Consider the following 14,436-nt stretch of genomic DNA (forward strand, 5'->3'; position numbering starts at 1 on the left):
AAAAAAATAAAAATGCTCGGTTAAACGATGTTAGGTTTCTTCCCCTAGAGCCTTTAATATGTCTTATGAATATCTAAAGGAAATGTAGTAAAAACCATATGTTACACTCATCATTCCATGAAACTCACTTTTTCAGTATAGCGTCTTAGGAACCAGTGCACATCAAAACATACTTTTGCATAGAGTTGCTTCAGGTAATTCCAAGAGTGAAAGGTCAATGTTTTATCTTATGTTTAACTCCTCTAAAGTTTCTCCTCTTTCAAATGTCTGTCAACTTTATATTTAGATTATAGTGTCAGTTCTCATTTCATGTTGTTTATAAGCATGATTTTATTAACGTGAGATGGGATTTAAAAAGATTTTTGTAATGAGAATTTATTTTAATTTTCACCATTTCTATACAAACACAAGTTAACAAAACACATCACAAAACTGTAAAGTTTCATAGTTAATATGTATAGGTGCATAGTTTCATGCTCACATGTTTTTAAGTATTGTATATATTAATGAATTACACAATATATCATTAAAAGACACCTAAAAATCTTATTATATATGATAGTAAATCACAACTTCTCAACAAGAGCAACAACAACAAAAAAATAGTGAAGATTTACAAACAAGTGGTAGTCACTTAGGTGTTTTTAATTTGTTTTAACATTTTCTATTTGAAGCCACAATATCCACACAGCACACAAGGAACCTGCTACCATATATTCACTTCAGTGAGAGGGAAGCACCGAAATGCTGAGTTGGGGCAGGTACAGATGCTTCAATCACTGCTGATGGAGACTTCAAAATACACTGTAAAAACTTTGGGAAAATGTCATGACTGGGCATGTTGGAACTGAGCACTTATACAGGATGGAACATCTGTCAGCAGATCTTGAGAAACTGAGAGCAAAGGTATTTCTTAGGCTTCAGGTTCATAGTCTTGATACCCTTCCTAATAGGAAAATCAGAAAGACGACATGCAGAGTTAGTATAAATGATCAGTAATTAAAGATTTAGGGTGAATGAGCTAGAACATGGTTCACCACTTTTAGTCAAGGTTATACACGTGACAGTTCTGGTGCTATTCTACTACACATAATTTTATTTTTAAATTTTGTCTCCTGTCAAATATAAAAGTGAATTATGCTGGTGATCAGATATAGGGTACCTAATTGCCATTAAACAATCATATGACCTAGTTCTGTAGGGTAAATTAGTTGGCCTATCTGGTTCTCGGTTTCCTCAGCAATAAAAAGTGAAAATTAAACCAAATGGCCTACAATGCCTCTTCTCAGGTAAGATGATCTAGTTCTTAAAATAAGACAGTTAAAGGCAATTTACATTTTTTTTCTCCTTTCTCTATCTCAATGAAAATTTTATCTTCATCCATGGCTTTATCACTTCCATCCACTCCCTACTTGCGATACAATAAATGGATAACATCCACGATAAAAATATTAATGGCCATAACTAAAGTGGTCAGATTAGTTCTCCTAAAGAATAACTAATATCAGGATCCTGTTTAAAATCAAACAAATATGCTTTGAATAACTCAAGTTGCTTTCTGAATAAAGTACAAATTTAAATGAAAAATTTGTTCTAGTCCTCTACAGTTTGTCTTTGACTCATAGCCGCAGCTATAATCTGCCACTATTCTCTCTGTTCCCTAAGCTTGCATCATATTTAATTACTGTTCCTCAGACACATCTTTATGCATTGTCAGACAGGCATACCTTTGCTTCTGATATTCCTTTGTGCTAAAATGTCCTCTCCATTTTGGCCTATCACATCTCCCACCTTCTCCCACCCAAATCAACACCATCTCCTCCATAAAACTTCTCCTAACTGATCTAAACAGATCCTTTAAAATGTTACTTTTTTGGTTTAATTTTGGTACATTTCTGCTTCTGTGATACCTGGTGCATAGAAGACATTAATGTTTAAGAAATGACAAATGAAAGAATGAATTTGTATGTTTTTAGCAAACCTAATGGGGTGTATACTTCTGGGTCTTGGTACGATCATTTATTCTTATTTGTATTTTCTGTAGTGTTTAACATTGTGTCATGCATAAAACGACCCCCAAATATTGGTAAAATCTAGGCAAAGAAACAACTGAATCTCAATTTCTAGAAATGGGATTATCATCAATATGCCTTTTAATGATGCAATGAAGAATAATACATATGCTAACTATAAGACACTTTCACTCAATTTTTAGTGAAGCGATAATACATTTTCTTATGACATCTGTGTTTGGTATCATGGTAATATTGTCCTCATAGAATTAGTTGGGGAGTGTTCCCTCTTCTATTTTTTAGAAGATGATTTATTAATATTAATTGTAATTAATTGGATTTACTGTAATTATTCTTTAAATGTTTGGCAGAATTCACCAGCAAAGCCGCCTGGTCTTGAAATTTTCTTTATGGATAGGTTTTTAATAATTCACTCTGTACTTTATTAAGAGGTCTTCTCAGATTTTGTTTTCTCTTGAGTCAGTTTCATCCATCTAAAAGTATGTTCTAATTTCCCTTGTGATACATTTTCTTTTAAAAAACTTATTTTCAAATTAAAGTTACTCAAATGTGCTGTTTAAAATGCTATACTGAGTTATATCAGTTGTTGCATACCATTCATTTATCATCTTTCTACTGTATAATTTTTGTGGTTAACTTTTTTTACTATGCAAACATTCCCCTGGAAATGTATGACAAATAATAATTACTTTCTTTCAGCACCAGTTAATTTCTCTAACTTTCCATTTTGGATTTGAGAATGTAAGATTTCTAATAAAAATGGTTCTCTAATGCAAGTTGAAAAACTTTTTTTTTTATAAAGGGCCAGTTAGTAGGTATTTTAGTGTAGGGGGCACATGTGATCTCCATTGCTGGGGGTTTTTTTTCTGTTTTTTTTTTAAATTCTTCACAAATGTAAAAACCATTTTTAGCTTGCAAGTTGTCCACGTCAAATATATCCTGGATTTGGCCAGCTTGTTCATCTAGAGAGTAAGTCATTCTCATTAAGGAGAAATACAAGAAAAATCTGAGAGTGACGGATTTTGGTACTACTTATTGGAGATACCCAACTTAAACTACTAAACTTTGTTTGGAGTTTTATGTATATAAACTTTTACCTCAGAAGGCATTTCATAAGTTTCGTTTTCAGGATCCATGGGCATATCTTCCAGAATTCCTTCTTGTGGAGCTCCTTCTTCACTCTAATGTTTAAATGAAAGCAGAAAAAGAATATGATGAGGTACTATTTATCACTTTTTAAAGTCACAAACATTTTGAAAACATCCGATGTACAATACTGGCAAGGATGTTGTAAAAATGGTACTCAGTATTACTGTTGGCATTCTAAACTATACAATACTTTTGGAAAAACATTGTGGCAACATGTGTTATTTATCCTAAATATGCACAATTTTTTTTGCCCAAGTAATTCATTATCCAAGAAATAGTTCAAAGCTATAATTCAAAGATGTTTTTCACAGGATCAGGGACAACGGTAAAAAATGAACCTGAATATTCAACAGATGAAGAACAGTTAAGAAAATTATCATTCAACTATTCAATATTATGAAGACATGTATTAATGTGATGTGAGAATTATATAGCAAAATGAGAACATATTTATGATAAAAGTTTTAGCAGGCTATCTAGTATTTTATATATTATGGATACGACCTGTGTAGAATTCAGATGCAAAGTTAAAAAGATTAAAGAAAACACAACAAAATGTTAAAAATGCTTTTTGTTAGGTATGTTATTTTTACTTTTTAAGTTTTGTTATAACCATTAATAATGTAAAAGCATACATATTTTGTAATATATTTTTAAATAATGGTAATTTTTTTCTGAAATTTCAAGATTTAAACTATATAGATATATATTTGGAGGAAGGAAATCAAATACATGGTCAGCCAATTTTCCAGGTATCTCCCTTTAGAAATAGGATATCACAAAACTCAAACTTAAATGATCATTGTTTTATTAGTATTATTCATTAAATATCTTTTGTTGCTTTGCATTTATTTCAGCAAAGTAATAAGAAGAAGATAAAGTTCATTGAAAATTGAAAGAGCAGAGCAGCAATGTGAGCCTAAATAACTTAAAGAGATCAAGAATAGCCCCACAGTCAATGTAGCTTATGTTTAAAAATGCCTGATGTAAATGTTTCCTTATGTCTTCATCATAGAAGTAACTGGCAGGAAGAAGGATGAGGAAATGGCTGATCATGAGAAAAGATCAAACTGAAACTCATGCCTACATCATCCAGGCAGAGAAGTTTAGAGATCCTCTTCCCCTGCCCAATTCTTTTTTTTATAAACCAAAAAGATCCAAGTTATATGTAAATAAAATTAAATATAAACCATCCCCCAAATACCTTACTTCTAAATGTGGAGTACAGATATTGTTTCCATAGTGTTTCGCTTCCTAATACGAGTCAAAAGTACAGGTTCTGTTGCATTATGGTTAGACACAAGGGTTGTAGTATCAGAATTTCAAATCCTAGCTTCTCTAGATTCCAGATCTTTTGTGATGTTGGGCAAGTAACTTAAGATTTCTCTAAACATCAAACTGCATTAATGATAAATTGGGGCAGCAATACCTTTTCTAACTGGGAGGAGTCAATGATATCATTAACACTCTATTAGAATTTAGATATTTAGTGGTAATCAAGTATAAAAAATAGGCAAATTTCCTATTTTCATGCATTTTTTACACTGACAATACAGATTTATTTCTCTAACCTGTTAGAGGATTTTATGTAGACTAGACAAGTAAATAAGACATAACTGACTTGTTAGCAAAAATAAGATACTATTATACAACTAAGACTGGTGAATGTTACTGGTATGTATGTGTATTTTGGTATGTCTGTGTATGTCCTTCAAAGTTCAGCCAGATAACATTAGGTGTTGTTTGTGAATTCATTGGTTAGATTGATCATGTATTGGAATCAAGTGATATCAATCCATGTTTATTTTAAACATTGATTCAGTGCAAGTACATAACTGCTTATTTTTAAAAGTATGTGCATTTCTGAGTATGCATTCATCTAAACCCTTTAAAATTGCACTTTAAATGTCTACAGTTTATAAAGGAAAATATTTACACTTATTTTGAACTAAAAACAAGTCATAAAATTGCATTCATTTCTGTAACCACTATAGTTTATGTTCTTAAGAAATTAACTTTTTTTTTCAGGGTGTTAGCCATTCTTTTTTATTTAAGGTGTACAATTGATGTTTTGATATCTGTATATCATATACATTATAAAATGATCACAATCAAGCTATGTAGTATATCCATCACCTCATATAGTTACAATATTCTTTTTGGGGGGGGGGTGGAGCTGCGGTGAGAATACTTAAGATCTACTTCCCAGTAAATTTCAAGTATACAATACAGTACTGCTAACTATATATATAATCGAGAACTTATACATCTTGCATAACTGAAATTTTGTATCCTTTGACCAATATTACCCCATGTTACCCTGCCCCTGGCTCCTGGTCACCACTATTCTACTCTCTGCTTCTATGAGTTTGACTATTTTATTATATTTTATTTATTTATTTTTATTAAGTTTATTATGGTAACATTGGTTAATACAATTATATAATTCTCAGGTGTACATTATAATTTGACATCTATATATTCTATTGTATGTTTACCACCCGAAGTCCAGTTTCCTTCAGCTACCATATATTTGATCCTCTTTACTCACTTCACCCTCCCCCAACCTCCCTATATTTGACCCCCCCTTTACCCTGTCTCTCTCTCCCCACCTCCCCCACCCCCTACCCTCTGGTAACCACTAGTCCATTGTCCATGTCCCTAAGTCTGTCTTCCTATTCATTTGTTGCTTTTACGTTTATATCTCACATATAAGTGATACCATGTGATTTTCTACTTTTTCAGTCTGGCTTATTTTGCTTAGCATGATTATCTATGTTGTCCATCCATGTTGTAACAAATGGCAATATTTCATCTCTTCTTATGGCTGAGTAATATTCCATTGTATATATGTGCCACAGCTTCTTTAGCCAATCATCTATCATAGGACACTTCAGTTGCTTCCATGTCCTGGGCACTGTGAATAATGCTGCTATGAACATCAGTGTGAAAATATATTTTCAGATATAGGTTTTCAAGTCTTTGGGGTAAATACCCAGTAGAGGGATTGTTGGATCATATGGTAGATCAATTCTTAGTTTTTTGAGGAAACTCCATACTGTTTTTCATAGTGGCTGTACCAATTTGCAGTCCCACCAGCAGTGTATGAGGGTTCCTTTTTCTCCACATCCTCTCCAACATTTGTTATTACTTGTCCTGTTGATTATAACTATTCTAACAAGTGTGAGATGGTATCTCATTGTGGTTTTTATTTGCATTTCCCTAATAGCTAGCGATGTTGAGCATCTTTTCATATGTTTGTAGGCCATTTGTATGTCCTCTGAGAAGTGTCTGTTCAGGTCCTCTGCCCATTTTTGATTGGATCGTTTGTTTTTTGTTGCTGTTATTGAGTTGTATGAGTTCTTTGTATACTTTGGATATTAGGCCCTTATCAGAGGCATTGCTTGCAAATATATTTTCCCATTGAGATGGTTGTCTCTTTACCTTGTTGACAATTTCTTTTGCTGAGCACAAGCTTTTCAGTTTGATGTAGTCCCATTCATTTATTTTTGCTTTTACTTCCCTTGCCTTTGAGGTCAAGTTCATAAAATCTTCTTTAAGTCTAAGGTCCTTGAGTTTGAGAAATTATCTTAATCAAAAATTTAAAAGGATTATCAGCTGGCTTAACTGTGGGGCCAGTTTTTGAGAAACCAGAGGTAATGCTAATATTAAAAGAGATCAAATAAGTAATGAGACAGAAAGTAAGCTACAAGAATAAATATACATAGATAAATGGAAGAAAGAGGGAAAAAATGAAATAAGGAGGTTGAAGAATCCGAGATAAATTTCAAGATGTTCAATAACATGTCACAAAAACAGGCCCACATTTTCAGAAAACTTAACCCACTAAAGGAATACAATATATGCTGCTTTTACAAGTCTGACTCTGGAAAATGAGATTAATTTCATTAAAATAAACATACATTTTTTAAATTAATAAGTTATTAACAATTGCAAAGATCTTAAATAACTGTATTATACTGCACAAAGTGGAGATTGTTCACATATTAGGGGCATCTTCCTGGAGAAACTTGGTGTTAGAGGGGTTTAATGATTTACTCAGTGTTAAATGGGCAGAGATGACTCCAGACAGTGTGCTCTTAACCACTAAACTGTGCTTCTCCAAAGAGTTTTGGCATGCAAAATGTTTTATTTAATTGAATTATCTATAGATTTCATTAACTGAGAAAAAAGGACATCCTATTGTGTCCCTGATTATGCTTGATCTATTTCTTTTTAAGACCCAGTTTAGAATCTATTCCTGGTAAACAAAATTCTCACAATTCGATTGCTGAAAGAAGTCTATTCAAAAACATTATATGTTCTATGGGGCCATTACATCTTTTATATTATAAAGTTTACCCAGGAGGAAAACATGCAAATAAACATTAAAGCACAGGTGAGAATTATCTTTGTTTATAAAAAACACTGATGAGTCACCTGGAAAAAACCACCCTGAAGACATGGCTTGAGGAGAGTAAGAGTCAAGGAACTAGTGCGGCTGAAGTGGCAGGTTAAAAGGCGGGCCTACTCTGGTGATGATTCTTGCAACATAAGTAGCCAAAATCCTTAAGAAAAGTAATAACTGATATTCAATTTTCTATTTCCTATCCAGTCCTGTACTGCAATATAATTTACTGTCCCCCCCTACCCCTTATGTATAGCCTGTTGTCCCTAAATCTTCACTGAAGTTTGCTACAAAGTGGTCAGAATAGGATGCTGCAGGATGTGAAAGGCACCGCATAGCTAAGGGATGGATTATTTTTGGAAGAAATTGGAACTAGAATTGACGAGGGGAAATGTAGCATGTATCTTTCCTTTCTTCTACAAACTTGGGGTAAGCAAATATTTGATGAGTACAAGTTTTTTATAGGTATAATCTAACTAAAAAAGGAAAGATAGAATATCTTTTTACAAAGAATCTAGGCAATTATCATTAATGGCTGTTAACATGGTATGAAGAGATTGTGAAAAATGACACAACTTAGCATAGTTAGGTAATTTTCCTGATAACCCCTTGCCACCACCTAAAGGAAAGTAACTTCACACTAACCATCTCACACTTTTGCCCAGCATAATTTCCTTGTTTCTTCTCCCTTCTCTCTAATAAGTCTTTCATTTTGTACAGCTCCTCAGAACTCTTTTCTACTCACTAGATTGGATGCTGCCTGATTTTTGTTCAAATAAATTCTTAAGATTTTTAATAGGCCTCAGTTTAAGAGTTCTGATGCTGGAAGAAGAAACTGAGGGTGACTCATGAAAGCACCCCTGCTAAGAGCAATGAGCAACCAGGCATAGGTACCTGTTGAGCCCCTTGAGCTCACTGCTCTCTTGGTATCTCTGGAGGTGGTGGGGTAAGTCTCTTTCAGAGTCTAGCTCTGCAGTTTTTGCATTATGAGCTTTCACACTTTATTTGAGCTTTTAGCTGAAGAGCGCGCTGATATAAAGAAGCAAATTGAGGATAACATGGCTGGATGGATGTATCAGCCTTATGATACCCTTCAGATTGCTACCCAGTTCTTTGAGGAACTAAAAATTGTGCTTGTCTTACAAATTGAGAACAGAAGTGCAGCTCTAGAAACAAGCTCGCCTATTCTTTTTATCAGTCCCAAAACTTTCCTTTTTTATTACAAAAAGTTTGCGGATATTGTAAAAGATCTAGATTTGGGGAACAAAAGTTGGTTTTGCTGGAACTTGCATTCTTTCTCTTGACTATTGAGATATAAGAAACACTAGATCCAACTGTTCTTTTAAAGCAAGTGAGTTTTACATTATCCTATCTCTCATAGCTAAAACATTAAAATGAAAGCTGTGATATCTGTTTGTATATAATATCTATATGTTTATGCACATCTACGTATGTATGTTATACAAGTGTGATTTAATTCTATCTTTGGATGATATTGCAAAAAATTCATTTGTAAAGAGTTCTATTTAGTTGGCTTAAAGACAAGCATTTATAGAAATCAAGTGTACTCTCAGAAATATAGAAGTTAACCCAAATGTTTTTCAAGTTCATGTGATCTAAGATAATCTTTAGTAAATAAAAGCTAATTTAAGTTTGTTAGTTTAATTAATACAGGAATGTCTTTAGAGTTATCAGAATTAAATATGCTTTTATTCTACTTAGGCATATTAAAAGTCAAGTTGTATTTGCTACAGAATTTGTCGATTTAAGATGATGGTTAACTGTTAAATGTCTCATAAAGCTTTCAGAACTAATCTGAACATAACTGTTAATAAGTACATTAAACAGATGTAGGTAAAAGTTTATAAATAAACTTTTCAATAATTATGCTCCATAATGTCTTCCTAAAGTTTTGAAAATCTTTTTCATAACTCGAAACCTTAAAGTCATACTGAGAAGTTAAATGATGAATATTCATTGACTATCTAGGTCATTCCCAAATAAGATAAAATCCTAAAACATTAATTACTAATCATAGGCTTATTCATGTTTTACTTCCTTTTACAGAGGCACTAAAAATATTTGGGTCTATTAGTAAGCATGTTTTGTGCAGCATTGGAAAATTTACTATGAATAATATGCTTCTAGAGATTAATAAATGTATTTATAAGTTTATCGATCCACAGAATGCAAGTGTAACAGTCCACAATTGCTTATGTCTTAGTTTTCGCTAAGAATTAGAATTCTAAAGATTAATTCTAATCAATATGTGTAATTAAAACAAAAGTGAAACAACTGTGTAGGTAAGAAAAATGACTGATTGTTCCAGAGTGAGAAAGAGGAAAAAAACATGGCAAATCTGAATGGATATAAAAAAGTTGTAGAAGGTTTGCAGAAAAGAAATCTTAGATTTTTTAATATCAAAAGTACACTGGTGCAAAATTAGAACTTCATTTTCTCTCTGTTGAAAAGACAAAGTTTTTATAGACTATAGGTCTACTCTTAACAACAGAAAAATGTAAACAAAGGTTTTTCTTTAATCTGCCAGGATAGAAAAAGATTTTGTGTATTACCAAAATAACTTCCTGTATTCCATGTTGTCTTTTCCAGGTCTTTGATCAATTACAAAAAAAAAACCCAGTCTTCTCCATATTAAGAGAGCTAAGTTTTGTTGAGAACAATGTACCTTTCTGTATTTGCTTGTAACATCTTCTACTATCACTTTGGTTAGATTATTAAGTATTATTTTACAATTATCAGTGATCCTAAATGTTTAACTATCTTGACATTTTCTCAAAATCAAATTCAAAATGGAGTCTTTTTAATCTCAAACTGATTACTCAGAGGGTCTTTGGAAAATCTCAAAGGATGGTTCTCACCTTGTAAAACAAATGTTAAACTAATTAGGTTTTTCTGATGTGTTAAATTATATGGCAAGTATTTTAAGGGATGAAAAACTTAAGTTATATTTGTGGATATATGGCTATAGATATATATATACACACACACGTTTATTAATATAAGTGGTCTGAAAATTGTATGAAAATCCTAAAAATCTGGTATGTCCTGGTATAATATTATCAGTCATTATTCCAGTTATACAAATGTTGTCTGTCACAGAAGTAACCACATTTCCTTGTCAATTCTATTATAATGAACTGTCATTAGCTTTTTAACCATGAACATTTTTAAGTCTTTTGTCATTTATAAAGTTATTGTTTTACCCTGATGCTTTTGCAAAAGCATCAGAGATTCCAGACCCTACCAATACTCTTGACAACTGACATGGCTGACAAATTACAAAGCATCAAAACTTGGGTGCATATTCACAACTGAAGAAGGCTCCACCTGACATCTGGTCCTGTGCAAACACTGGAGATCTCAAAATCAAGTTGACTAGGAAGAGAAGTAACCAACATTGAGGTAGACTGGTTCCACTCAAGATGTCAGATAAAGAACATTTCTTTCCATTCCTCCTGCCCTCTCTGACCATCCTCTTCTTAATTCTTATACCATGAAGTCCTTTTTGATTCTTTGGTTCACCTTTTGTCTTGCTCTAGCCTAAAAATAATGTCACTGTTCACATATCTCAGGCCATTTCAAAGCGCAGGGGGTGGGGGGTAGTTGGTGGTAATCCAATCTCCAAATGACTGTTAGATTTGCCACAGTGCTGGTGATCCTATAATTCCATCTGCCATAAACTTCTCTCTGATTTCCAATGCTTCAATTTCTCTGAAACAATCTTAGCCAACTCTACTATTGTATCAGGACCCCCTAGGAGTCCATTTCCCTGCCTTTGGTTAACAACCACAAACCCAGGAACTTTTCATCCAGGCTCTGTACAAGGCAAGGGTAATCAGAATGAAATCACCTGCATAATCTACAGGCTCTTACATTTTACTGGCCTCTATGGCTGTCACCTTTCTAGTCCTAAGCCACAGACTCAAAAGGGAATTATCAGGAGACATTCATTATTCAAAATTTGTTTTCTTTGGCAGACCCCTACTCCACTGCCTTGGAGTATGTGCAAATGAGGCTCTGATTAGAAACTTCTCCTTAACTCTTGAAAATACTGCAGAATCTGCTGCTAAAGCAATAGCTTCCCAACAGAAATCCCTAGACTCTCTGGCAGAAGTTGTTCTTGATAATAGGATAGCCCCTGATTATCTTTTAGCTGAGAAAAAGAGGCATTTGTGCTGTGGCCAACACCACTGGCTGCCTTTATGGAGTTGAGACAACTCCATAAGGTCACAGAACAAGCCCATTGGCTTGAGAAAGTGACTCTGTTGACAGGATCTTTCTCAGACTTCTTTGATTCTGACTGGTTTTGGGTCTTGGAAATGGAAACCATAGCTCCAAAGTGTACACCAGACATTGAGAATGATACCACTTATAATAACCATAGCGGTCTTCCTGGTGTGCTATATTTTCTCAAAGGCTTCAAGTGTTTGCAGCTGCTAAACACCAAGCAAATGCTCTCCCTAGGACTAGAACATAGGGTACAAAGAGAATGATCGACTTAAAAAAATGTGAACTTGAAGCTGTGACCTGTGAATACCACACAGAGATTTAGCAAAAACTGCAAGAACTCCAAAATAGTAACTGGGAGTAGTGCTAATGCCTTAAATTTAGGCTGAGAGTTTGATGTAAAGGAGGAAATTGATTAAACAAAAACAGAAACAAAACACTATGTTCAAAATGGAATCACTTATGCTAAACCCCATGTCACTAAATGAAGACTTAATTGCAGCTTCGGCCCTCTCAGGAATTGCCTGATCAGCGCTAGTGAGGTAATCCACCTGATAGACCCCTGCCATTCCCTACAGGAAAATAACCTTGCCATAATCGGCATGCTTTTTAACCTAAGTATAACTTCTTTGTTTCCACTACTTTCTGCCTATAAAAGTCTCATTTTGTACAGCTCTTTGGAGCTCCTTTTTGTCTGCTACCTTGGATACTGCTCAGTTCGAATTGATTTTTGTTCAAACTCTTAAATTGAATATGCCAGTTTAGCTTTTAATCGATATGGAGAAACACTTTGTGTAAAATTATTTTTGTTCAACTGCTTGACTTATATTTTATTATATATTTAATGTAACTCACAATGGAGATAAAAATTGCTTCCCCAAACCACCCTCATATCCAAAACCTACAATTATCTGTGGTCCTTGTCAAAAATGCATCTGGAATCCTGTGAATGTGCGAAATTCCTTAGGAATCACTACTCCAAAGAAATTACCATATGTTTGTAAGCTCTGTGACATCATTTTGTACAAAATATAGCAATGTACTTGCTGCAAGTATGACTAGATCAAAAACGATTTTTAAGAAGCCCTATTTTAAGTCTGTGAAAGATTGTTGGCAAATGGTCAGGTTTTTCTAAAGACTCTGAGACCTGATAACATGGTGATATTTATAATAACAGGACTTCACTCACTACCTGGCCTCTGTGCCTTAAACATTCAAAGCAGCAAAATTACTCTTTTTCTCCATTGCTTTTACACTGCAAGATATTTTGGGTAGAACCATTATTTTGCTGCATTGTGGAACAATGATAATCAACCCCGAATAACTCAACAGCTCGAACAATGAGGATGGGAGAGAGAGATAGTAACCCTAAAAATAAAAGAAGAAACTAAACAAAGAACTCTAACTTAAGAGGGGAAAAAAGGTTCAACTTAGCACTTATCTGAAAGAATCCAGCATTTCTGATATGAAATCCAACTCAGAACTCTTGTTCAAGTGAAAATAGCAGACTTTTAAAAAATGTGCATAGTCCCTTTTTTAAGATAGAGTATATGATGCGTTTAAATAGTTTACTTCACTAAGAGCAATACCATTTATTTTATTGAATAACTAAAAAATGAAATAGGTAAGAAAATCTTGTTTAAACATAAGGTTAAGATGTATTCAATTTTTCGTTGTCAATTCTTAGTGTCCTAATATCATTTGGGGTGGGAAGCAAAGAACATCTAATTCAAAATTAGATTAATTTCAATTATTTTAAAAAACAACTAGGTAATTTTATAAAGAAAAGAAATTTAAAAATCTTGGGATAATTATTTAATCTTTAAAAGCAAAACAACATATGTAGTTCAGAAATATCACTGTATTTTAAGTCTTAATATTATATACAGAAAATATAAAAATACTAATATAATGGTCACATTTATTGTTAACAGATTATAAAGAGTGTTTGAATGCATTCTAGTAATTAAATGCTAAGACATGACAAACCATAAAAATTGGCATGTTCTGGTATAATCAATACCCAAAGAATAATAATCATGCTAAAGAGACACTTAATGAATCCCTACCTTTTCCCAGTTATGTATTATTTAATTCAATTTTTGTTGGCTAAAATACAGTTATGGTTAAAGTGACCAATGGAATTGGTCCATTCAATGCTCTACACATTTAGGAATGCATCAAATATGGTAGAACCAGCATTAATGGCCATCTGCCACTAGGGGCTTTATGGCCCCTTTTGAGGCAGTTCTGTAGACAAGAGGAAAAGAGCTGTGACATTTACTTATGTAGTGAGATAGATGTAAAAGAGAATGGGTAAGTGGAAGGACAAGTATTAGCAGGAATTAAAGAGTGATAAGGCTGATATAGTTATAGAGACGAGTATAATTATGGTATTTTGAATATTTTTACACTGCTATTTTAATGTAGCAGTATTTTAGATTTTTTTGGTTTATCTTTCAACAAAACATTTCAAGTTTTCATAACATAGTGTCCTGTTGTGTTTTACACGTTCTAGTTCATAATTTTTCTACCAACATTACTCACTTATACAAGATATGTTCAAGGATGAAAGAAAACACATACACACACATTACA

At 33.2% G+C, this 14,436-nt stretch overlaps 1 protein-coding gene across 5 annotated transcripts in view; it reads right to left on the reverse strand.

Moving 5' to 3' along the window:
* Positions 1 to 586: 586 nt before the first annotated feature.
* The window catches only part of SNCA (synuclein alpha), a 102,920-nt gene continuing 89,070 nt past the window's right edge, over positions 587 to 14,436 (reverse strand). For all 5 annotated transcript variants that reach the window (XM_039845715.1, XM_039845711.1, XM_039845712.1 and 2 more), the window contains 2 exons: positions 3,131 to 3,214; positions 587 to 946 (listed from right to left, as the gene is read on the reverse strand). In XM_039845715.1, coding sequence (XP_039701649.1) covers positions 914 to 946; positions 3,131 to 3,214 — 117 coding nt within the window. In that variant the 3' untranslated portion in view covers positions 587 to 913. The remainder of the gene's footprint in view (positions 947 to 3,130; positions 3,215 to 14,436) is intronic.

This window comes from Pteropus medius, unplaced genomic scaffold (genome assembly GCF_902729225.1).
Source record: "Pteropus medius unplaced genomic scaffold, Ma_sr-lr_union100, whole genome shotgun sequence".
NCBI classification, from domain to species: domain Eukaryota; kingdom Metazoa; phylum Chordata; class Mammalia; order Chiroptera; family Pteropodidae; genus Pteropus; species Pteropus medius.